The 24,270-nt window shown below is 35.5% G+C and overlaps 1 protein-coding gene across 2 annotated transcripts; it reads right to left on the bottom strand.

Annotated features, from left to right (window-relative positions):
- Positions 1 to 12,102: 12,102 nt before the first annotated feature.
- Positions 12,103 to 15,237, bottom strand: LOC131050574 (uncharacterized). 2 transcript variants are annotated; one of them, XM_057984770.2, is made up of 5 exons: positions 14,876 to 15,237; positions 14,737 to 14,789; positions 14,561 to 14,653; positions 13,653 to 14,475; positions 12,103 to 13,430 (listed from the first exon to the last, which is right to left on the bottom strand). In XM_057984770.2, exons 1-5 carry the CDS (start codon positions 15,017 to 15,019, stop codon positions 12,354 to 12,356), a joined length of 2,190 nt encoding a protein of 729 aa, XP_057840753.2. In that variant the 5' UTR covers positions 15,020 to 15,237; the 3' UTR covers positions 12,103 to 12,353. The 2 variants fall into 2 exon arrangements, with proteins under 2 accessions (XP_057840753.2, XP_057840754.2); XM_057984771.2 differs by having other exon boundaries at positions 14,561 to 14,647.
- Positions 15,238 to 24,270: the final 9,033 nt, after the last annotated feature.

Genomic DNA, 24,270 nt, shown 5'->3' with positions numbered 1-24,270 from the left:
CAAGGAGATTATCTACAATAATTGTTGACTAGTAGGTTTATAGGATTGCCCAAGTAGAAATTCCTTTTGTAGACAAACTTGAAGTATATATGCGAGCCAATGATTACCAAGTTCAAGAAATGGACTCAAGAGTATGGACAAGCCCAGAAGAAAATAAGTCTTTACAATAGGCAATGGCTACAATTTTCAAGAGAATGCAAAAGCATGAAAATACCTAAGAAGGGTTGAAAGCCGAAGCAACCCAACTCATAGCATATGTAAATCATTAATTAGGATTAACTGATTTTGTTATCCCTTCATCAAGTTGACAAGTTGCATCATAAAGGATGCTCAACATCCGGATCTTAAAATTTTCCTTTTAACAATAAAAGAGTGGAGAGAAGATTTGTAGAACTTAGGAGGCATGATAATAAAGAAAGCTATAAGAGTCTATCACTCAATCAATGATGAGGAAAGCACACATATCTTAAGATGGAAAGTTAGAGTAGGGAAAGGGGGATCCAATCACATCGATATATTCATTGACATGAGTTGATTTGGTAGACTCGCCAAAGTAAAGTCAATTGAGTAGATATTCCAGCCAATGATATAGTTTAATAGAGCATCAAACTAGAGGTAGCCAAATAAATATGTCAAATCTTGAAGGCAGACTAATAGAAAGAAAAATATGGTCAAAAAAAGAGGTTGGTGGTATAAATTCTAATATGAAGCAATCACACCAAGAAAAGAGACAAAAGAGGGAAGAACTAGCAATCCCAATCTAGGAGAAGACAAAAATATTAGCAAAATGAGTTGCACTAAAAGTAAAGAAGCCTTGATGAATAGGTTGAGAGTAAGAATACTACAAGATAATGAGAGTGTAAGGTGGGGAAAATAGGGATCTCAAGTTTATGCATGCAAACAAGGAAACTATTTCAATGCCCTACCTTACCATTGGAAGGAAGATGATCCACTAGGGTCAAGAAGACTCAAGCACAAAGTGGATGCAATGATCCTTCGCTCTAGGGTATTTGAAAGATGACTATACAATTGTTAATAAATGAAAATAAGCTAAGATGAACAACTTTCAGCATGCATAGGGAAACAGTAAAATAGAAAACCAGTTCCAGAAAAGGAGACAATAGAGTAGATTGAGACTAACCTGCAGTCCAAATTTGAGGCAGAAATGGGAGGACTAGGTCAATCTGATTGACAAAGTCCTGAGATTGGATTGATCTAATCAACAGAGTCCTGATAGTTTTGGCTTCGATGAATTGCAGACTATAACTCTCCTTCTAATTAGTCGGTACCTCTTTCCGTGGGTTTGCCACTTGTTCCTGCACACACAAAAGAGAGGAAATGTTGGGTAGAAAGGGGTTTGCTTAGGTCAAACCCTGGTTTTGGAATCAACCTTGAAATTGAATTGAATTGAACATGAAAAAAAAGCATGTTGATGTATAACAGAGGCTTGAATTGAGAATGAAATGCTTATACCTTTACAAAACCTTCCTTGATATTGAAATGCTCATGAAGATATGATGTTGTCTTGAATGTAGTTGAACTTAGGAATAGAAGATGATGGAGGCCATCACAAATGCATAGATCTTCCAAACACTCCTAGTCTTCAGTGCCTTGATGCTTGATCTCTTGCTCTTGAATTGAATTGAGTAGCCTTTGGTCGAGTTACTGATTTATTTCCCAAATTGAGGAGGATACCTTGTTTGCCATTTGGTGGAATTGATTATGTGTTGCATTGATGTTTTGTCATTGATGTCAACACTATCTGTTTGGATGCTTTACCGGCACCCTTCTGGTTCCGGTAGGTTGAGTGGTTTTTGGTTAACTTGGATCTGGTATGATCTGGCAGGCTCCGGTATAATCTAGTAATGGAATTGGTTTGTTCATAATGCTTATACTCATACTTGATCAGCTGGTTTTGGTCTGGATATTGGATGCTATCTCGCTTGCTTAGAAGCTTGGTTTCTGGTTCCGGTAAGGGTTTCATCGACAGAGCTTTTGGTGGAGATATTTGATGAATTGCATAAGTGGTGTTGGTACAGCTTCTGGTGGAGTTTCAGGATGTTGTTGGTAATCATGTTCAAGACTTGGCATTTGGAGATCATTGCTGAAGCATGTGGACCTATACTTGGTCCCGGTTGATCTAGGTTATGGACCAACATTAATGTAACGTGTGAATAGGACTTATTGTTGTATTTTTGGGATGTCTTATGTGTTGTTATTACTTGTTTGGTCTAAGGCCGACATGGTTTGTAATTATGTAATTGACTTATTGTCTAGTGACCGACTTGATTGTTTATGGTCGAGGGTTTGTATAAATAGATGTAAGATCTCACTATAGATCATCATGGTTAATGTAAGAGGTCATGGTCAAGGAATGTAATGTGTGAATAATGTAATATCATTCAGGCAGAGGAGTTGGTCGATCATTGGAGATCGAATTGGGTTTGTGTAAGAGGATTTAGTCCTCTGGTATTGAGCTTAACCGAAACTGTACTTGGGCATAGGAGATGCTATCTTTTGCAGTTCAACACTTCTCTGGATTTATATGCAGTCAGTGAGGCTCCTTTGTGATTAGCAGTGTGCTCTAGGCTATTGGCCTTCCTTCAAGTGAAAGCCTTCATTGTAGTTCACATACTTACTGTAGAAGTATTATCTAACTGTGGGTAGGCTTCCCACCATGGTTTTTCCCTTTACCGGGTTTTCCACATACAAATCTTGGTGTTGTGTGGGTGGCTTTTATTATGTGATTATTGTTTATGCTTAATTGGATTAACTGCTATTCCGGTATTATTGTTTTGGGTTTTGATATTAAAGTTTAAATTGCTAATGCTTCTGGTAATCTGTGACAACTAATTCACCCCCCCCCCCCTCTTAGTTGTCTTCTGGTTATCCTTTTGGAGATCTACATTGTTGATTTAGCATTATGGTTATATTGGTTTACTGTTGAACCGACACATTGTGTTCATCGGCAAGGTCAGTGACTTATACACAATCACTGGTATATGTTCACCAACAGGTTATATGGTTCACCGGCACTAATGGTGACTTGTTATCATCTGAAAATCACTTGATTATGTTGAAGACATGGTTTGGATACTTGGTTTTGGTGTTTTGGTTATTGGTCTAATCGGGTTGACATATTTGTTGTTACTGGCAGATTGGTCTAGGTTATGGACTGGTATGCGTTATCTATTCCAGATCAGCATGACACATTATGGAGATGATTTATTGATTGGATATTGTTGTAAATGTATTGAGCCAACATGATGCATCGCATCAAGACTTATTTGTAATGGATTTAATTGTAATATTCTTAGTGAGCCGACCTACACATTTGGTCTTAGGTTTTGTATATATGTAAGATCTCATTTGTGAGATGACAGACAAGGATATGGTTATGGTATGGTATTGTAACATGGTATGTGTGAATATTGAAGATCATATGAGCAGACCATAGAGAAGGTTCAAGGAAAGTTTGAAGGTGTTTATCAGAGCTTAACCAGTATTGAATGCAGCATTGGAGATGCTATTTTGAGCAGTACATTATTCCAGGATTTAACCATCCTACTATAGTCATTGCAACTCCCATTTGAGCAGTGTGCTCTAGGCGGTTGGCCTTTCTGCATGTGCAGACCCCATTTGTATATACATACTATCTGTAGTAGTATCATTTGATTGTGGGCAAGGTTTCCCACCATGGTTTTTCCCCTTACAGGGTTTCCATGTCAAAATCTCTGTGTTATGTGTTGTGGATGTTGTTTCTCTTTCTGATTCATGCATTAAGTTTCATCGATATTGATATTAACTGCCAATCCGTTAACTAGCATTAAGCTTGGTTTACCGGTATTAAGTATCAAGTTTGATTAAGTTATAATTGAGTTGAAATTCATTGACAACTGATTCACCCCCCCCCCCCCCCCCCCACTCCCCTCTCAGTTGCCCTTCCGGCTCCTAACAATTGGTATATTTCAAAGTGACTAATGATGACATCTTGGTTATTGAAGTTTTTTTTTATGATATCATTTTGGGAGGAGAAGGTGGATTGTGTAAGGACTTTGCTAACAAGATGCGGGGAGATAAAATTCTTTTTAGGATTGCAGATTTCACAAACTGATAGAGGTATATTCATATGTCAAACAAAATACTTAAAGGAACTAATGAAGAAATTTGGTATGGAAAACTCTAAACCGATAAGTACTCCTATGACTACAACTGATAAATTGACATTGAAGGACGATTCAGCTCCTGTTAATCTGACAAGATACAAATCTATGATTGGAGGTTTATTGTATTTGACACAAACCAGACCTAATATAATGAATGCAGTATGTATTATTTCAAGATTTCAGGGTAATACTAAATAAAATCATGAATCAGCAGTAAAAAAGATTTTCCGGTATCTACAAGGCACAACAAATATTGGTTTATGGTATCCTAAAGATGAAATTTTTGATTTATGTGGATACACCGATGCAAATTGGGCAGGAGATGTAGATGATAGAAAGAGTACCACTGGAAGAGCATTCTTTCTTGGTAGCAGATTGATTTCATGGATAAGCAAGAAGCAGAGTTGTACATCATTATCAACAACAGAATTAGAATATGTTGCAACAACAACTAATTGTACTCAAGTATTATGGATTAAGCAAATGTTGAAGGACATAAAGGTAAAATGCAAAGAACCTATAACCATTTATTGTGATAATTCAACAACAATTGATATATCAAAGAATCCGATATTTCACTCTAAGACTAAGCATGTTTCTATCAAATATAACTTTCTGAAAGAGAATGTTGAAGCAAAAGAAGTAAGAATGGTTTATGTGAATACTAAAGAGAAGATTGCAGATATCTTTACAAAGCCTTTGCCTAAGGAAACCTTTGAATATCTCAGAGAGCAGCTTGGGGTAATACCCTCATCGGCAGAGACTTAGATAATTGAAGATTGACATCAAACCGACAGAAACTAACAGAGAAATATTTTTTCCGGCTTTGATGGAGGAGAGCTACTTCTCAGGGGGAGTAGTTGGTTGTATGTTCTGGTATTTTTTATTGCTTTGGCATTTGATGTCAAAGGGGGAGAGAAATCTATGGAAAAAAATTCTTGGGAGAGAGATATATGAGACATTATTCATTGGGGGAGAGATATATACTCTTTGTATTTTGATTTTGATTTCTGGTATTGATCTATTTTGGAGATTGTTGGTTTTTGGTTTTTGGCATTTTGCTTTGGCACTTAGATGTTTTTCCATCTAGTGTTGCCATCAATGCTAAAGGGGGAGATTGTTGGTATTATGGATGTGTTGCATTAGTTTTGTCATTGATGTCAACACTTATCCTTCTGGAGATCTACATTGTTGATTTAGCATTATGGTTATAATGGTTTACTATTGAACCGACACATTGTGTTCACTAGCAAGGTCAATGACTTATGCACAGTCACTGGTATATGTTCACTGGCAGGTTATATTGTTCATTGACACTGATGATGACTTGTTATCATCTGGAAATCACTTGATTATGTCGAAGACATGGTTTGGATACTTGGTTTTGGTGTTTTGGTTATTGGTCTAATCGGGTTGACATATTTATTGTTATCGGTAGATTGGTCTAGGTTATGGACCAGTATGCATTATCTATTCCAAATCAGCACGACACATTATGGAGATTATTTATTGATTGGATATTGTTGTAAATGTATGGAGCCAACATGATGCATCACATCAAGACTTATTTGTAATTTATTTAATTGTAATATTCTTAATGAGCCGACCTACACATTTGGTCTTAGGTTTTGTATATATGTAAGATCTCATTTGTGAGATGACAAACATGGATATGGTTATGGTATGGTATTGTAACATGGTATGTGTGAATATTGAAGATCATATGAGCAGACCATAGAGATGGTTCAAGGAAGGTTTGAAGGTGTTTATCAGAGCTTAACCGGTACTGAATCCAGCATTGGAGATGCTATTTTGAGCAGTACATTATTCTAGGATTTAACCATCCTACTATAGTCATTGCGACTCCCATTTGAGCAGTGTGCTCTAGGCGGTTGGCCTTTCTGCATGTGCAGACCCCATTTGTATACACATACTATATGTTGTAGTATCATCTGATTGTGGGTAAGGTTTCCCATTGTGGTTTTTCCCCTTACAGGGTTTCCACGTCAAAATCTCTGTGTTATGTGTTGTGGATTTTGTTTCTCTTTCTGATTCATGCATTAAGTTTCACCGGTATTGATATTAACTGCTAATCTGTTAACCGACATTAATTTTGGTTTATCGGTATTAAGTATCAAGTTTGATTAAGTTATAATTGAGTTGAAATTCATTGACAACTAATTCACTCCCCCCTCTCAGTTTCCCTTCCAGTTCCTAATAGGTTTCTGCCCCTCCGATAGAGACTTGATTGATGCGGTTTGGCATCAGTCCGACATGCATTATCAGAGATACTATTCATTCCGGCATTGATGTGGGATGCTACTGCTCAGGGGGAGTAGTCAGCTTTGAGATTCAGAGGCTTATGTTTTTGCTTTGATATTTCTGTCAGATTTCAAGCATTGATGTCAAAGGGGGAGAGATAGTGATGTGAAAAAGGTAAAGGAAGAAAATGACAAATGTTAAGGGGGAGAGATATTGATATTTATAGCTATATGCAGGAGATTGTTGGATGTCTTCCATAGGGGGAGACTTGTTTGGCATTTCTTGGTACTTAGATGTTTTTCACATCTAGTGTTGCCATCAATGCCAAAGGGGGAGATTGTTGGCCATTTGGTGGAATTGATTATGTGTTGCATTGATTTTTTGTCATTGATGTCAACACTATCTGTTTGGATGCTTTACTAGCACCCTTCTGGTTCTAGTAGGCTGAGTGGTTTCTAGTTAACTTGGATCTGGCATGATCCAACAGGCTCTGGTATAATCTAGTAATGGAATTGGTTTGTTCATAATGCTTATACTCATACTTGATTAGTTGGTTTTGGTCTGGAGATTGGATGCTATCCTGCTTGCTTAGAAGCTTGGTTTCTGGTTCTGACGAGGGTTTCACCGACAGAGCTTTTGGTGGAGATCTTTGATGAATTACATAAGTGGTGTTGGTGTAGCTTATGATGGAGTTTCAGGATGTTGTTGGTAATCATGTTCGAGACTTGGCATTTGGAGATCATTGCTGAAGCGTGTGGACCTATACTTGGTCCCAGTTGATCTAGGTTATGGATCGACATTAATGTAAGGTGTGAATAGGACTTATTGTTGTATTTTTGGGATGTCTTATGTGTTGTTATTACTTGTTTGGTCTAAGGCCGACATGGTTTGTAATTATGTAATCGACTTATTGTCTGGTGGCTGACCTGATTGTTTATGGTCGAGGATTTGTATAAATAGATGTAAGATCTCATTGTAGATCATCATGGTTAATGTAAGAGGTCATGGTCAAGGAATGTAATGTGTGAATAATGTAATATCATTCAGGCAGAGGAGTTGGTTGATCATTGGAGATCGAATTGGGTTTTTGTAAGAGGATTTAGTCCTCCGGTATTGAGCTTAACCGGAACTGTACTCAGGCATAGGAGATGCTATCTTTTGCAGTTCAACACTTCTCTGGATTGTAGTATGGATCTATATGTAGTCAGTGAGGCTCCTTTTGTGATGAGCGACGTGCTCTAGGTTGTTGGCCTCCCTTCAAGTGCAAGCCCCTTCATTGTAGTTCACATACTTACTGTAGAAGTATTATCTAACTGTGGGTAGGCTTCCCACTGTGGTTTTTCCCTTTACCGGGTTTTCCACATACAAATCTTGGTGTTGTGTGGGTGGCTTTTATTCTATGATTATTGTTTATGCTTAATTGGATTAATTGCTATTCTGGTATTATTGTTTTGGGTTCCGGTATTAAAGTTTAAATTGCTAATGCTTCTGGTAATCTGTGACAACTGATTCACCCCCCCCCCCCCTCTCAGTTGTCTTCCGGTTATCTAAATTGTCTAACATACCTTGTTTATATACATCTCTCAAACATTTCAGGGTGCAAAACTCAGAGCAGACCAACATGGGAAAAGATTTCATGCTCAACCATCCTAAGCATCATGTGATTTGAATTTGGGGCCAAACATTAGGGACTAGGTCAATCTGATTTACCCAATCCCCCCAATGTGACCCCAATTTGGGAAGGAGATGTCGGAAAGAGATGCAAAATTGTAGTTGGATCAAGCATATCAAACATGGAGGTTGAGGAATTCTAAAATGGAGCCTAGCTGAGCAAGAAATTGCATAGGGATGCAATTTACAACACTACACAGAGGATTCATTTCCTATATTTTCTAGGGAGTATTATGCAAGGACATTTTTGAGGAAAATAAGATTGTATACAATCATCAACCAGGAACAAAGGTGTAAGGAAAAGAAGGTGCTAGAAAAAGATTCAAGTGTTAAGGTAGATCGTTGAAGCAACCAAAGAGAAAAATGGCTAAGAAAGAAGTGCATGAAGGCCATACACAAGAGTGAGAGGTAGCATGGGATAGGGACACAAATCGTTGAGTGTACGGACCAACAATAAAAAATATCAAACACAAAGTTAACTTGACAAATCACCAAACTACGACAATTTGATTGAAGTGTTGATCATGATGTAGTCAAATGGATGTTCCAAACTAAAGCTAATCAAGTAGATTGTTGAACAAAGAGAAAAGGGCATGAGAAGAAGCAACACAAGAAGGAAAGCATGTAAGAAGGTCATAAGCACCAAGATGAAGTAAAAGTGTGAGATTAAAGGACATCACTAGGAAGGGAAAGAGATATGTTATGAAAGAAGAATACCACAAGCCATGCACAAAAGCATATGAAGTAAAAAAAGGAGGCCAAGGGGATGAGTGAAAGCAACATGGTATGGATGTGTTGGAAGAAGCCAACAAGTAGGAATGCATATAAGTGAATGGTATATAACAAGGATGAATGCACGAGTGGATAAGTACCTCAATCATAACAAATAGATTAAAAACATCAAAGATTTGAATAACCCAAGGATTTATTAATAGGCACTAGATAACATCGAAGGTATAATGAGTTGCTATGATAGGGAAGGCATGGGCTATATCAGTTTAATGGTCAAGATATTTTATGCCGAAATTATATCCTAAGATCCCATGAGCAATGACTAGAAAACAAGAATTAAGGGATAAAAGAAGAGCCTTATGTTGGGAGAAAGATTGTCTTTAGCGAAGACATGTAGAAGGGCCAAATAGAGAAGGCCAATCAAAAAGACATTTAGGTTGATAAAGAGATAGTTGCAACTATTGGAGGGTTCCATGAGGAAGTAGTGAACTAGGACTTGATCTACTAGGGCATATACCTAGTTGAACAACTATGTTGGCAGGAGATATAAGCCAAGAGAAACCTCACAAGGTGCAAAGTGAAGGTCGAAGGATTTAGACTTTCAAAAGGTGATAAGTAGGTAGAAAATGGTGAGGCAAATGGCCATGTACAAGTTGAACATAAAATAGGTGTGTGTGTGTGTGTGTGTGTGTGTGTGTGTGTGTGTGTGTAATAGGGCATGGTACCCGACAATTAACCAATTTATCCTCCAAAGGTTTATAAAGGAAAATAATTATTTATCCATTGTATTTTATTTCTTGTTTCCATAAATTGTGTATGTGAATATGGGTATGTGTCCATGGGTTGTGAGATTGAGTATCCCCTAACCAAGACCCTTAGCATTAGTAACTACGTCATTATAATTATACTTGAGGATTATGGAGGATCATGTGCCTCCCAATTGGGGGACAATGTCCCCTATAGTGTTCCTATTCTTAACAAAGCATCCCATCAGTGTAAGTACTTATAATTGATTGATGTGATTTCTATCTCGCTAGAGTCAAGGGGTTGGTCATGACTTATGGTCTAGCATTTAATTGTTGAGATATAGATGAGCATCAAGCCTTGTTTGAATGAGGTGGATATGTGTCCAATTCACATTTGGTTCACCAAAATGTAAGGGAATAAAGTCTATTTTACATGAGTTATATTAAAGCAATAAAATCAATAAAAGCTGGGAAAGGATAAATTGAAATGTTGATTAAAAATTAAATACTAAGGGATATGGCACTTGGCTTTGGGAACAATGCTGAAGAATAAATGTTAATGTCGCAAATTTTAATCATCTAGATACATTAAATGAATGCATGCAATGTAATGAGTCTCCAGCTCTATACAATACCAAAAAATATCCATGGGTCAAATTGGAGCATCATGGAAATGATATGTTGTGTAGGATTGGTTTGACAAACAATAGACCTCTAAAAGTAGCTTTACCCTTATCTTTGATATATAAATACCTTTATAGAAGTTGCTTATTCTCTAGGGTCAAGTCCTCCTAAGGCACCCCTTGAATGGGTTAACTTTATGGTCGTGGAAAAATTTTCAAATACAATATTCTTAAGCATTTAAATGATCTATTTGTAGATTTCAATACAAATTGATCATTTTTAGACTCTAAATTGAAATGTTCTTTGAGTGATTCCTTCTTGTAATAATTTATGAATTGAGACTTGTGTTAGACTTTTGGCTAGCAAAATAGTTTTGAGCTAAGATGTTTCCTCCTAAATGATTTTAAACTATACAAGTTCGCCCAAAACTATGTGCCACAAAGGCAAAATGAGTTTTGGGTGAAACATTTTTTCTTGAAACCACTAAATGAACATTTTTTAATTATAAAATGCATGACTTATTGAGTTAGAATGCAATGTTTTGGGCCAAAGGACTTTAAACGAAAACCTTTCCCCTTAAATTATTTATGTGGTAGCCTATGCAACATCTTAACCTCTCTTTTGGAGCAAATCCAACAAAACACAACTTCAACTTCATATTTCTCACACCAAGAGTAATTCCATGAAAATCTAAAATTACCTTTTTGTAAAACTTTTTAAAAATATATGATACATTAGATGACAATCTTCTCCAAAAGGATGAACTTTTTCTAATTATATAAAATTAAGACAAAAGTTGATATCACATTAAAACTAAATTTTTTTGATTAATTTAATTTAAAAAATATTAAAAAAATTTATCAATTTTTTTTATTTTTTATTTTTTTCATATACAAGATTTTTAAAGTTTTTTATTAAGGTAATAACAGGTTTTGAAGGTATCTGAAACCCTTTAACAATAAAGCATAGAATAGTCACTAGATTTTTTAAGTTGCTATTGTAGAATTATACTTTATTTTCTTTTCCAACATCTATCAATCTCACTTTTAAAAAATATTTTCACCAATTCAATTTTTTCTTTTAAATTTAAAAATAAAGTAAAATCTAATAAACATAAAAAAAAAATTCTAAACATAAACTGCATGAAAATTTTGATATTTCATTATTTTACATCATTTTAAAATTTAAAATATAAATGTAGCTTTGTTAAGTCGTCCAAATTGAAAATTTGATTGTGTTGGTCATTTTTTTATACAAGTGTGACATAATTCTCAAGAGTTTACTAGCAAGAAGACATAATAATGTCACACTAATGTGTATTAAGTTGGCTCTCAACAATTAGTAAGAAAAGGTTATGATCTAGAATTTTGAATTTTGAAATTTTAGAGTGAATCTCAAACCTCTCAAGATTAAACTTGGATGTTTTGAGATTGGTCTGAAATAAGAATCCATCTTAAAGGTAGGGATTAAATGTATAGATATGTAAGATATGAATGCAATAAATGACTAACAATAACTTCTTCATGGAATTGTATATGGATAGGATAAAATCAAATGCATGTTAATAAATATAAAGATACTAAATAAAATTTATAAAAAACAATAAATGAGCCATATTTAACAAAGCATAAACCACAAACCAATAACATATATAATTAAAAAATAAATTGCTATATTGAAACAATGGTATTTGGCACAATTATAAATATTCATAACAAAGCTATTGAATTTGTTGACCCCATAGAATCGGGGCTTGAATTTTTAATTCTATTAATTAATTGAACTACATTGTCTTATAAAATAAGAGTTTTGTTGTTGAAGTTAAATAGTTTTCAATAATCACCAGAAATTAAATCTTGTTGATTGTTGAATGCAAGACCCCAAAACCATAAAGAATGAAATTGGAATTGCACTCTAATATCAAGTAGCTAAACAGCAGTTATGTGAGTTTGAGATAGACCCTCCCAAAAATACACAGAAACAAGGATTTTTCCATGTTGAGAAGGCAAGAGTAAATTACAGGACATCAATACTTAGAACTCCAATCACCATTACTAGTTACAAATGGTAAATGAACATAATTTCTAGCTTTTGGCTCCAACGAGGAAGCAGGTACCTAGATCAGTTGATATATGTGGCATCAAAAACATAATCATCTTCTAGCCTTTTTCCTTGGTTTGCTAACTAAAAGTTCGGATTCTTCTGCTTCTTGCTGCTGCTGGTGTTGTTTTTGTTGAGCATGCTTTGGTGGCCTTCCCACTCCTCTCTTCAGAGGAGAATGTACGTGACTAGTAGCATTGGCTGTTACTGATTGCTTGTTAGGCATATTCAACTCTTGATCTTTCTTCCTGTCTTGTCTATGGTTGCTGCTAATGTTCTTGGTTTCCATAATTGGGCTACTAGTTTTAGAAGGTTCAATCTTTATGCCACCGCTCTTCTTTGGTCTAATAGCACTTTCGGAGATCTTGTTCGATGCAACAAACTCACCCAGATCATGGATGCTGCTGCTGCTATCCCGTCTAGAGTCGGTGTTGAAAGTTTTCTTTGTGTTTTTTTTAATGGGACGATCAGGATTGTGTGTATCCATGACACTTTTGTTCGTGCCCACTGTCAACAGTTGTGACTTACTCTGCTGGTTGGCATTGCGTTTGATTGAATTTGAACCAGCCAACATGGTATCTGGAGTTTTCTGTTGTGATTGTGAGTCAGGAGTGTTGTTAAGAGGTGACTGTGCAGGGATTTTTGAGCCCTCCTCCACTTTTCCTTTTGCAGCCTTGATTTCATTGACCTCTGCATCCTTCATCTCAACTTGTTTACCACTATCAGATTGTTGCATCTGTGTGGCAGCAAGAGCAGATGTTGATGATTGTTGTGTGCTTTTAGGACGGTCCACGTGGCTTTCACCGCTTGCACTTCTCTTTCTGCAAACAATAATGGGTTTCAGCTCCGGACCCTTTCTGGGCTCCCTCTTTCTGGTGGATGGGCCTTCCTGTTTCAACAGAGCCTCTGTTTGGAAAATATTTACCATTTCCTTGGTGGCTAGTTCACGAAGCACATATGCGGCTCCAAACTCCTGAGAAGACTTTGGATAATACACAAGCGCATTGTTAAACACCAGAAGCACATCTCTGAAGAATTCCAGACTGCCAGAGTAGGAGCCTTCCTCGAGCTTTGATCTCACCATAGCTAAGTCCATGTGTCTTCGAATCATGCTTCGGTAGACCTCACCCTGCAAAAAATATAAATTAATGGTGCGATTGATGCTCGTCAGCAGATCAATTTATACTCAAAAAGCAAATTACAAAGCCCGGATCCGGGCATGAAAAGCCTGAAAGTACGAAGCAGCAGCTATCGGTGAAGTTACGAAAAGTTTTAGGCAGAGGCCTAAATGTCCAGTTGTGAAATTTGGGTTTGAAAAAGCAGTCATAAAGAGAGGGCATAGTGATCAAACCTGTGATTGTAGCCTATGTTTGAAGATGGGGCCAAACTTGTGGGCACTGATAGTCCTCAAACACTCGAGGAGAGGGAGCAGTTTGCCAGGTACCTTGGCCTCCCTTCGGCTTCTCTGGCTCATGCTGGACATTTCATCTGTTTCCGCACCTTGGCTTTCGCCTGAACACTTTTGGTGTTGCTGCTGCTGCTGATGATTCCATTGGCAACCCCCAACAGAATCCTTCTCCCGCCCTTCAACATCTTCACCTTCATCTTCGTCTTCATCTGCATGGCTGCTGCCATCCCCTTCCCCATCCCCTTCCCCATCACCATCCCCCTCTCTTCTTCTTCTGGTCGAATATTCTGCAGAGCTCAAAACATCACTCGAATCGAGCTGTCCTTCTTTCCTGTTAACCCCACTTTCGGAGATTCCTTTTCCAGCTTCCTCCTCTAGTTGGTCCTCTCCAATTTCTCTGGATTCAGCGCTGCCCTCTTGGAAGCCACCTGATGGCCTTGTCAGTCTTTGTGATTGCACATCCGTAGATTCTGGCAAGTCCTCTTTCGTCCTGTGAGATTGGTCCTTGGCTGTTGTCTCAGAGCTTCCATAATAGGAATCCAAAGGGGAGGCTGGCGCACAACCTTCAACCCCAGACTTAAGGGGAATGGATGTGGGCGTGGGGAGAGAAGCTTCAACGCAAGGGACAACACCTAGTTGTGGCGGATCTTGTTTCTCATGCAACCCCGACTGCAGATCTGCCTTGCCCAAACGCAGATCCTCTTCCTGTTTCACCCGACCCTGCTCCCGTTCGGCCTTGAGCCTTTTCAGCTTCGACTCCAGAGAGCTGCAACACAAGCAAAAGTCATAAGGTACCCAATCCCACTACTAAACAGAAACTAATATCCAATGGTGGTCACAAGGGGGCATACACAATAGAATCATCATAGCGTTGAAGCTCTCTCTTGAGATGAGAAACCCTCAGCTTCCTGAGCTCCTCCAACAAAGGCATGCCATTGCTGTTGCTGCAAATTTTAACCACCCAAATCAAATCTCAACAAACCCACCCCAGTGAGACAAGAAAAAGCCCAAATGGAAGCCCACCCACCTGCAACTATTATTGAATCTGCCTTGGAGGACATGATACTTGGCCTTACAATCCTACATAAAAACAAGACCTTGCAACTGGTGAGTGATAATCAGATGAAGAAGGAAAGGCGAGCATGGCGCTAAGAATGAATCCTCACCTGTGAAGAGAAAGCAAATGGTGACAACTTCCTGGCCTGAACCTCCATTGCAACGGAATCCCAATTGTTTGTTCCATGCCTTTTCACTGCACTTCCCAGAAGCAGTTCTTCCCAAGTCCCCCACTTGTTATTATCCCTCTCCATCGTGCTGTCCCTTCTCTCTCGGATCGAACTGTTTGTTTCATCTATTTTTCATCACCATCGTCATCGCCATCGTCATCAACATTCATCAAAATCATAAACAAGTAAGTTAATGTAGATGAGGCAGGTATACCAAGTCGATTTCTCCTTTCAAAGAAAAAATCCAAGCATCCCAATTTCTCCGCTTAAAGAAAATCCATTTGTTTTTGAGGTTCATTTTCCTTTTCAAAATCCAGTCTATTTTTCCAATTATTTGTCTTCGTACCTTAACCAAACCTCAGAGTTAACGTAAACTCAAGTTTAAACAACTCTATTTTTTGGTTCACCGTAATTACCGTTTCCTTCCTGTTCGTTCGGCTTTTGATTCTGCTAATTGCCCGAGAACTTTTAAATTTCACGTTAACTATCGAGAAGGCTTGACAATGAAGTTTTGGAGCACTTTTAAGGGTAGGGTCGTATGGAGGGATTTTGTATATATAATTTCATAAAGAAAATAATTATAAAATAATTATAAAATTTATATGAATGATAAGTGGTAAAATAAAAAAAATCTAAGCTTGTGTGGTAATTTTTATCTCTATTTAGTTAAATTGGCTTAGTGGTGGAGAACTTGTGCTCTTGAAAGATAGGTCACAAGTTCAAAACCCAAAGGAGGGCAAGGGATAATATATGTAGTAGCGGAGAACTTATTATGCATATTATGTATTATTATTTAATATGCATAATTATTTTTTTATAGTAGATATGTATGCATTGGTAAATATGTCTTGGAGCATAATAATCTTATCATATATATTATTTTATAATATTTATTTATAGTAGATAATGAAATCATTGGTAAATATGTCTTTGAGTATAATAATCTTATCATATATATTATTTTATAATATTTATTTATAGTAGATAATGAAATCATGTATGTATTATTATTTTTTTATAGTAGATAATGAAATCATGTATGTATGTATTAGGCAATACTATTGCATTCAGTAAACTTCAATCAATCAATTAGTTTGCACCAATCAAAAGTGATTATTATTTTTGCTTTCAAAATAAACTTATTTTTTTAAGTTGAGATTTATATTTTAAATTTAAAATATTGTAGAAATTTATCTACACTATAATTGGTTTTAAAAATTTAAACCAAATTTTTAGGAATGATATATTTTTTCTTTTTTTTTTGGGATTTCTTTGTATTTTAAAAAAAGAAATGTCTATTTTAATTTTAATTTTTTTCATATTTTATTATTTATAATACTGTAAATAAAACTATTTTCTAAATAAATATATAATTTTTAATAATTATTTTTTATCTCAAAATATAGATAATATAAACAAGTATAGAGATTTGATTCAGTTTAAATTAAATTAAATACAAATATTTATATTAAAAAAATAAACCTAATTATTATATATATTATTTATAATTGTATTTTATATATCACTTTGAAATCATTCTAGTTTTAAATACTTTTTGAAAATCATAATTTTTTTAATCATATTATTTTTGGGTCGATAATTATATGTATTTTATTGATATTCAAAACAAAGTACATAAGTTGTCGTATCATCTATCCCACATCACAAAGAAACATTGCCAAAATTTTCTCCAAAACAATGTCCATAGTGTGACAAAACATCAATCAAAACCCCAACCCCCACCTACCAGTATTATGCTCTATACACCCATTTATACAATTTAACATTTTAAATCATATAACAATCAATCAAGTAACTACATAAACAAGCTTTAAACAAAAAATAGTGCTTTTCTTTTCATTTCTTCCTTATTGCTTTCAAAGGCCCATTAACCCACTAGTCTTTCATCTCGAATATTGTTTCTGGTTCTTCCTTAGGCCCCGCCTTGCTCTTTCCTTTGGCTTGCTCTTGTTCCTTCGCACATAGGTTTAGGAATCAACAAATCCCAATGGATATACACTTTTGCACGACACTCATCCTTGTTCGTCCCCTACGCCCAATGAATAAACAACATCAGTTGTTGAGCATTCTCCCCATCTGTGCCCTTGGCCATCTCTGCAAGCATAATCCCTGCCCCCAAAATTTCTCTTTTCAATATTGAATGTAGACCATACAACCAATCATTTTCCACACAATCCATCAACACCCATTCAACATCTTCTTTCTATCCAACCTCCAACTCCTACACTGCCACCATTGACACAATGTTTATATTCATCCTATACTTGTGTTTGGTCGTCAAAAACTCTTCACCCAGAAGGATTTCCATGATTTGAATGAAAATATCTTTATCAAATTTGAAAAGATTTTTTATTCTTTTATCAGTGACTTTACCCGTAAATGCTAATTGTTGTCTTGGTGTAATCAAGGAAAAGGTGGCTTCCATATTAAAATGCAGTCACCACCCGTTCTCAATCGTGAGCACTAAGTGCTACCCATGTCACATCACCCCACCACCACACCCTTTCATTAATTGCTTCTGAAAATGGTGGCGTTCTATTCCAACTCGGAGACTGAGCTCAAGATTATGAAATTCTTTCACCATACTTTTCGACCATCATCAAGAGTCACTATCCATTTGGATGGCCTATCCACCATGTCGTTTCTTGATCTCATCATATGCCCAACTAAAAATTCCTCAAAAGTTTTTAATAAATTCTTGGCAATGGTTATATATTTATTCAAATTCCAAACATGTATTTCACCCTTTTTTATTGCATTAATAATAATCAAGGAATCTCCTTCAAGTTGTATTTTCAAGAAGCCCATTTTTTTCATTTTCAATGCTTCAATAGCCACCTGAGCTTTAGCTTCTTTTTTTGTTCCCTCTGCAAGTTTTGAAGCTGGACAATTGTTACAATATTGCCCCTCCCAATCTCATGCCACAAATCTAGCTCTCAACGGTCCTGGGTTACCCTTTGAGGCCCCATCAAAGTTAATTTTATACTATCCTTCCCTCGGCTTGGACCACTCCACAACCTTCACCTTCTTGAATTTCGAATTAGCCTGAGTAAGCCCATTAACAAGCCAATTTTTAAATCATTTTAATATATACAAAATAATTTAATTACTTTTAATGATTAATTTAAATATTTTTTATTGAGGCATTCCAAAAATGTCTATTTTCACTTTTATAATTATTAATATTTATTTTATTAAAATCAATTATAATTAATAGTACATGAATATAATTAAAATAATATAATATTACACTACACATTAATAATTAAATTTGAGATTAATTTAAATTTTTTATTTTTTGATAGGTAATAAGCCTTGACCGATATATTTAAGAAAACCTCCAGTCTTGCCCAAAAGTTTAAGAATCCACTTTCATTGTTACAATGTTATATAGACAACCTGTAAAAGAGTTACAAGAACATGCTTATTACAAAGCCATTTTCTTTTACAAATAGAAGATATATGCTACATTCATTCTACGCCTTCATCTGCCTTGCAATGAAGCCAATAGGTCACTTCCTAGACTTCTACTTGGTTCCTATTTTAGCCCTGACCTGTACATCTCACATTGACAACCTCCAAATTCTTGACAAACTAGTTAGTTACCGGGAGACATCTAAATGCAAAAATTCCTACTAATCATGCCTCTGTTATACAACCTATTATAAGACCTATGTAGCTTCCAGAAACCTGCCGCTTGGGAGAAAAAGATATAAACATTCTAACAAATTTGTTAGCCGAAAAACGAAAATATGAGTAGCTTCTCACACCCCAACTGTGATAAGATATAAGTACTACAAAATCGGAAATCCATAGATGGAATCTTTGTTGGAGAAGCATCTTCTTCAGTAGCAACACTTAAGCCTGCACTAAAATGCTCCACCATCTAAAAAACACTTGTTAGATATAATTAGAAAATAAGATTTTGGCGAGTAAATAGACACTTGGATAAATAATAAATATTGGAGTATTATGCTTGTACAAAGATCCTTCACCATCGAAGCTTAAACCCAAGAATAACATGCTTGATAATATATGCCACATAGAATACAAACAACTTCATCCCATCGAAACATGATCAGTCAAAAGAACAAACCAAGATCTTGAACTGATGCATGTGGAAATAACGAATGAGAGATATCAATCTTAGAGCTAGCTAAACCATGGACACTTCATCAACAACAAATTATCAATTAACCTAAAACATGTTGATAATCTACATTCATGAAAGGGCTCCCAAGATGCATGAAGACTACTACAGTTAGAACTCTCTAACCACCCTAAGCAGAGATTTATCAACCAAGTACTAGGGAGGTCAAATATAATTATTCATTTGCATTCTTCTCGAAGTAAAGATGAACACTTCAGTGATATATTCTTATTGTTGTTAGAACTCACCATCCACCCAAGATAGACATTTATTTGCAAAATAAAAAGGACAAAAAGGAATGTATATGCATTCAATTCAGAATAAAGATAGTCAATTCTATACCTTAATCTGCCTTATGGAAACTACAAAACATTTTGTATATCTATATATATATATGACAAGATACATATATATATGTATACATATATATACATATATATGTATACATATGTATACATATGTATATGTATATATATATACATATGTATATGTATATATATATACATATGTATATGTATATATATATATATACATATGTATATATATATACATACATATATACACATATATATATACATATATATATATATATATATACATATATATATATATAATATACATATACATATATATGTATATATGTATGTATGTATGTATGTATGTATGTATGTATGTATGTATGTATGTATGTATGTATGTATGTATATGTATATACATATATATATATATACATACATATATATATATATCTATATACATGTATGTATATACATATACATACATACATATATATATACATACATACATATATATATACATATATATGTATATGTATATGTATGTATGTATGTATGTATGTATTACATGAGCTTTAAATTCACAAATGCCCAAAAAACCCATTACAACAGGCCCTCTAAAGTAATATTTCCATAAACATATAAGGAAACAAATTGTCATTCATGTAAACCGAGAGAAAAGATAACCCATATTCCAAAGTTTCTAACAGGGGAGTATTCATGGGGGCGAATAGTAGAAGCATATACTAATAACTCATTCTTTCGAACATAATATAGTAAGATTTCCAAGTCTAGTAAATATATAATTTTGTAATTAAAACCGTTACTGAAGCTAAAGCATAATATCTAGATTAGAGTCCATATACATAATTGCAAACTTTGACCCAGTTTAAAATACTAAAAAGAAGATGACAAAACTAGGCAGGCTCCACTATCATTGCCCTCACCCGCTTCTCCTACTAAGTACTAAAACATAGAGTATTGCGGATATGTGGTTAATCCACCATAGACTATAGTAATTGTCAGAAGATATCAAAAAAGTTCATCTACTCCACCTAGGGAGAGAAGATCAATAGGGTGCATTTTCATATTGGCACTGGGCTCCTCACATGGTTGTGTTGGCATTTGCATGAAGATTGCATTAATGATATGTTATGTTCTCATTGATGTCAATTGAACCGGTAATGGTATTTATGATATTGTTGTTATTATTGATATTGTCTTGTAAACGGTAGAAAGAGCTTTATGGAAGATGTTGTAAATCGGTATATAAGTATGTGAGTTGAACCGATAACCGACATATAAGGTTAAACCCTTTCTATGTTATGTAATCGATAAACCCTACCAGTTATTTTTGTTAAACCCTAACCGATTAAGTTTGTTGAAATGGTTATGTTGGTTTATTATCTAATGTTGAGTGGTAATGATGGTGACACGTGTGGTCATTGTATGAAGATAAGTTCAGATTGTTTTGGTGTGTTTGTTTGATTGTCTAGGGAATGAGCAAAGTGGATTGCATCTAATTCATAGTGTGTGATGAGTTACAAGTCTGATGAAGCGGTGATCATGGAGTGGTTGGAATTTTCTTGAAGAATGTGTATAGATTGCTATGTAAATCCAACGGTCACACTTGAACCAATTTGTTTGTAATCTCTATGAGAGAATTAGGTTTTTTTTGTTGTGTTGCCGACCTAATTGATTTATATTTAAGGTCGATGAAGTTGTTTTGTAAAGGTGTTGGCATAAATGAGTTGATTGTGTGGTTGCCTAACCGAAGAATGGATCTGCAATTTGTGTAAAGGCAGATTGAAGCTTAAAAGGATCTGATCAAGCAAATGTAGTGCTATTCAGATAGATTAAGAAAAAACCGTTGTCTTCTAACAATTATAGCATAGTTGAAATCCCTTAACTGGGTAAGCTCTAACAAGGCTTGGTTACTTCTTAAATCCTCTAACAAGATGGTCCATTAACTTGGATTCTCAAATCCTCTACCGAGGTTACTCCTAACAGGGTATTTTTTTTTTTATCAAGGCATTTGTAAATCCCTTAACCGGGTGATTCCTAACAAGATCAGTTCTTAACAGGACTTATTGTAAAAGCTTTAACAAGCTTGGCTCCTAACAAGGCAAACTTTAGAAGAGTTCAGATAGCTATCTTGTAAGTCTTATCTCACCGTGGTTTTTACCTATTTGGGTTTTCCACGTATAAACAGTTGTGTCATTTGGTGAATGTTTTTGTAATTATGATCTTATTTGTTGATTTGATTAATTACTTAACTATTCTGGTAAGGCATGATAACTGGAAGCATTGAGAGATGGAGTGTGTTGATATATGATTAAGCATTTGGATGTTTACAAGATTAAAGTTGTTTACAATTAAGTTACTATAACAGTCAACCGGTATTCTTATGAGTATTGATCTTGACAGTGATATTTTATTGATAAGTTTACTTTGTGTGATTGAATTTGAGTTTGGGAAGTTTGAATCAGTTTTTCAGTATACTGATTCACCCCCCCCTCTCAGTAATCTACCAGATACTTATTCTTTCATCATACAATCAGGCTGCTTTGTTGACTACAGTCGAGAATGATTGTGCTTCAGCCTTGGGATCCCTCGTCTTTCTTTTGGAATCCTCTCTGGACTTCTCTTTAATGCCCTAAAAGTGGGATGCTTTGATGATAACGGATGGTAAAACCTGTAAGTTACCCATCTCTATTTCAGAAAATTCTGGAGGGGGCTCAAAACCTTCTACTTTCATGTATTCTACCCCCTAATTGATGCCCTCCACTAGCTTCAGATGAAGCCATTTTTGGAGGAAGTCAATATTGCGTTCCATAATCGAATTTCTTTCCGTGAATTGCTTCCTATCTTTTATCACTAGAACAGGTCGACAAACAATACCTTCCTTTTGGCTCTCAATAGCCATACTTCCTTCCATCTCATAGTCTTTTGGGAAGGGAATTCTTAGATTTTTGTCGACATTTTGCACCACAATTTCCACCCTCTTAGTAGGTCTTCCCTGAAAATTTATTTGTAGAGTTGGATAACTTCCAGCTTTAGTAATTTTAGATTCAGGAAGATTGCAGCAAAAGTCACATGAATATATGGGTTAACCCTAAACCTATGGTCATAGTTGATAGACTCCTCCCCCATAACTTCTTGCACCACCCTAATACTCAGGTCGTCTAGATCATTTAAAATCCTCTACCATCTATTTGGTTTAACCTTCCCTCTAAAATCCATCATCCTATATTTCTCATCAAGGAGTAACACAATATGCGACTCCATTTCCTAACTAGCTCTATAAACTCTAAAGAAAATTGCAACGGGAAAAGCTTCCAACATTGTTTTATAGAGTTATCATAATCCGAAATGATGATTATAAATTCGTACATTAAGTGAGGAGTACCTTAGAATGTGTGGAGGGGATTGGAGTTAAATCGATCGCCTTGTTAAATAATCATGGGTCACCAGCTACTCATCTAAAGTCTAGAATCGAGAGTAATTTTTAAGATACTCTCCAAAAAGGCAAGGTCTTAATTAAGTATCATCCAATATAGAAAAAATCTATCTCTCATGAGCCTAATATTATACTAACTCTCTAACCTTATTTCTATCCTTCTATTATATTTTCCGCCCAAAACCCATCAACCCCTTGGTTAGCTTGTGTGTCATCTTTACCAAGCTTTGAGAAGGTCTAAAGCCCTGCCTAGATGGTCATTTAATTTCTAATTAGGTGTAGAATCACTTATTAAAGTGTTTGTGATTATAGTTGAGTCCCCTTCAATTTCCAATTTTCTAATATTCAACTTTCTACTTAATAAGAGACCTTCAATAAGAGCGAGAATTTCAACCATATTGTTAGTTTCTATCCTAATAGGTTTGCAAAGGCTAGCAATTACCGAGCCATCCCATTTGTGGATGACATGTCCTATTCCTTCCTTTTCAGGATTACCCCTTGAAGCTCCATCAAAGTTTAATTTAAACCATCCTTCTTTAGGAGGGGTCCATTTGATATGGGCTCTTGGGTTGGAATTATCCTTGTTGCCCTTTCTAATATAAGGGGGATTTTCAGGCCTTGCCATTTGCTCCTCATTCTTTCATCCCATCTAATAAGAGTTACCTCCTTTTTTTGTTGAGAGAGCAGTCTATTATTAACAATTTCTACGATGGTTGCCTCCATTTTCAAAATTAGATGGTCCACTTCAAATATTTTTCCTTTGAAAATTCTTTTGTTTCTCTCTTTCCATAACTCCCATATCAGAATGGATGGGGATACTGTCCATAAGATGCTATAGATCCCTTTCTTGTTTTGGTTTGGCCAACTTTTGAGCCAACCAAGTAATTTATCAAGTATTGTCGTTGACCATTCTAACCTATTACATAACCAATTCCAACATTTGTTGCTGTATTGGCAATTTAGTAATAGGTGATCTGCCGATTGTGATGCTTTCTCACATAAGGGACACTTGGATGGGCCTTCAAAACTCATTTTAGTAAATCTATCTGTTGTTAAGATCCTATTTTGGAGGGCTACCAAAGAAAAAATGTCTGCTTTAAGGAGGCAGAGGTTGTTCCAGCAAAAATGAATTGGGAGGGAGGTTTTGGGGTGTTGGAGTTTCTTGTTTAGTAATTGATAACCCTTTCTAACATTATAAGATCTTGTATTGAATCCTGTCCAGACCAATCTTTCCTCATCCCTTCTAAAAGAAATCTTCCTTTTGTCTAAAAGTTTCAAAAAAGCGTCTTTTTCCTACCTAGGAAGATTCAAGTTGTCTAAAGTTTTCCATCTCCATCCCAGTGGGGGGTCATTTTTTGGGAATTCTACATAATCTTTAACATACCTACTCCAGTGAGTAGCCAGTCAG

Source organism: Cryptomeria japonica, chromosome 4 (genome assembly GCF_030272615.1).
Source record: "Cryptomeria japonica chromosome 4, Sugi_1.0, whole genome shotgun sequence".
NCBI lineage: Eukaryota > Viridiplantae > Streptophyta > Pinopsida > Cupressales > Cupressaceae > Cryptomeria > Cryptomeria japonica.
Note: the sequence above shows the minus strand (reverse complement) of the source record. Positions and strands in the feature narration are given on the sequence as shown.

What these genes read in the sequence shown, in the direction of transcription:
- LOC131050574 (XM_057984770.2), bottom strand. Translation starts at nt 15,019, where the DNA reads ATGGAGAGGGATAATAACAAGTGGGGGACTTGGGAAGAACTGCTTCTG. An exon ending in AGATTCAATAATAGTTGCAG is followed by an intron (nt 14,654 to 14,736) that starts GTGGGTGGGCTT and finishes TAAAATTTGCAG; the next exon opens with CAACAGCAATGGCATGCCTT. An exon ending in CGCTATGATGATTCTATTGT is followed by an intron (nt 14,476 to 14,560) that starts GTATGCCCCCTT and finishes CTTGTGTTGCAG; the next exon opens with CTCTCTGGAGTCGAAGCTGA.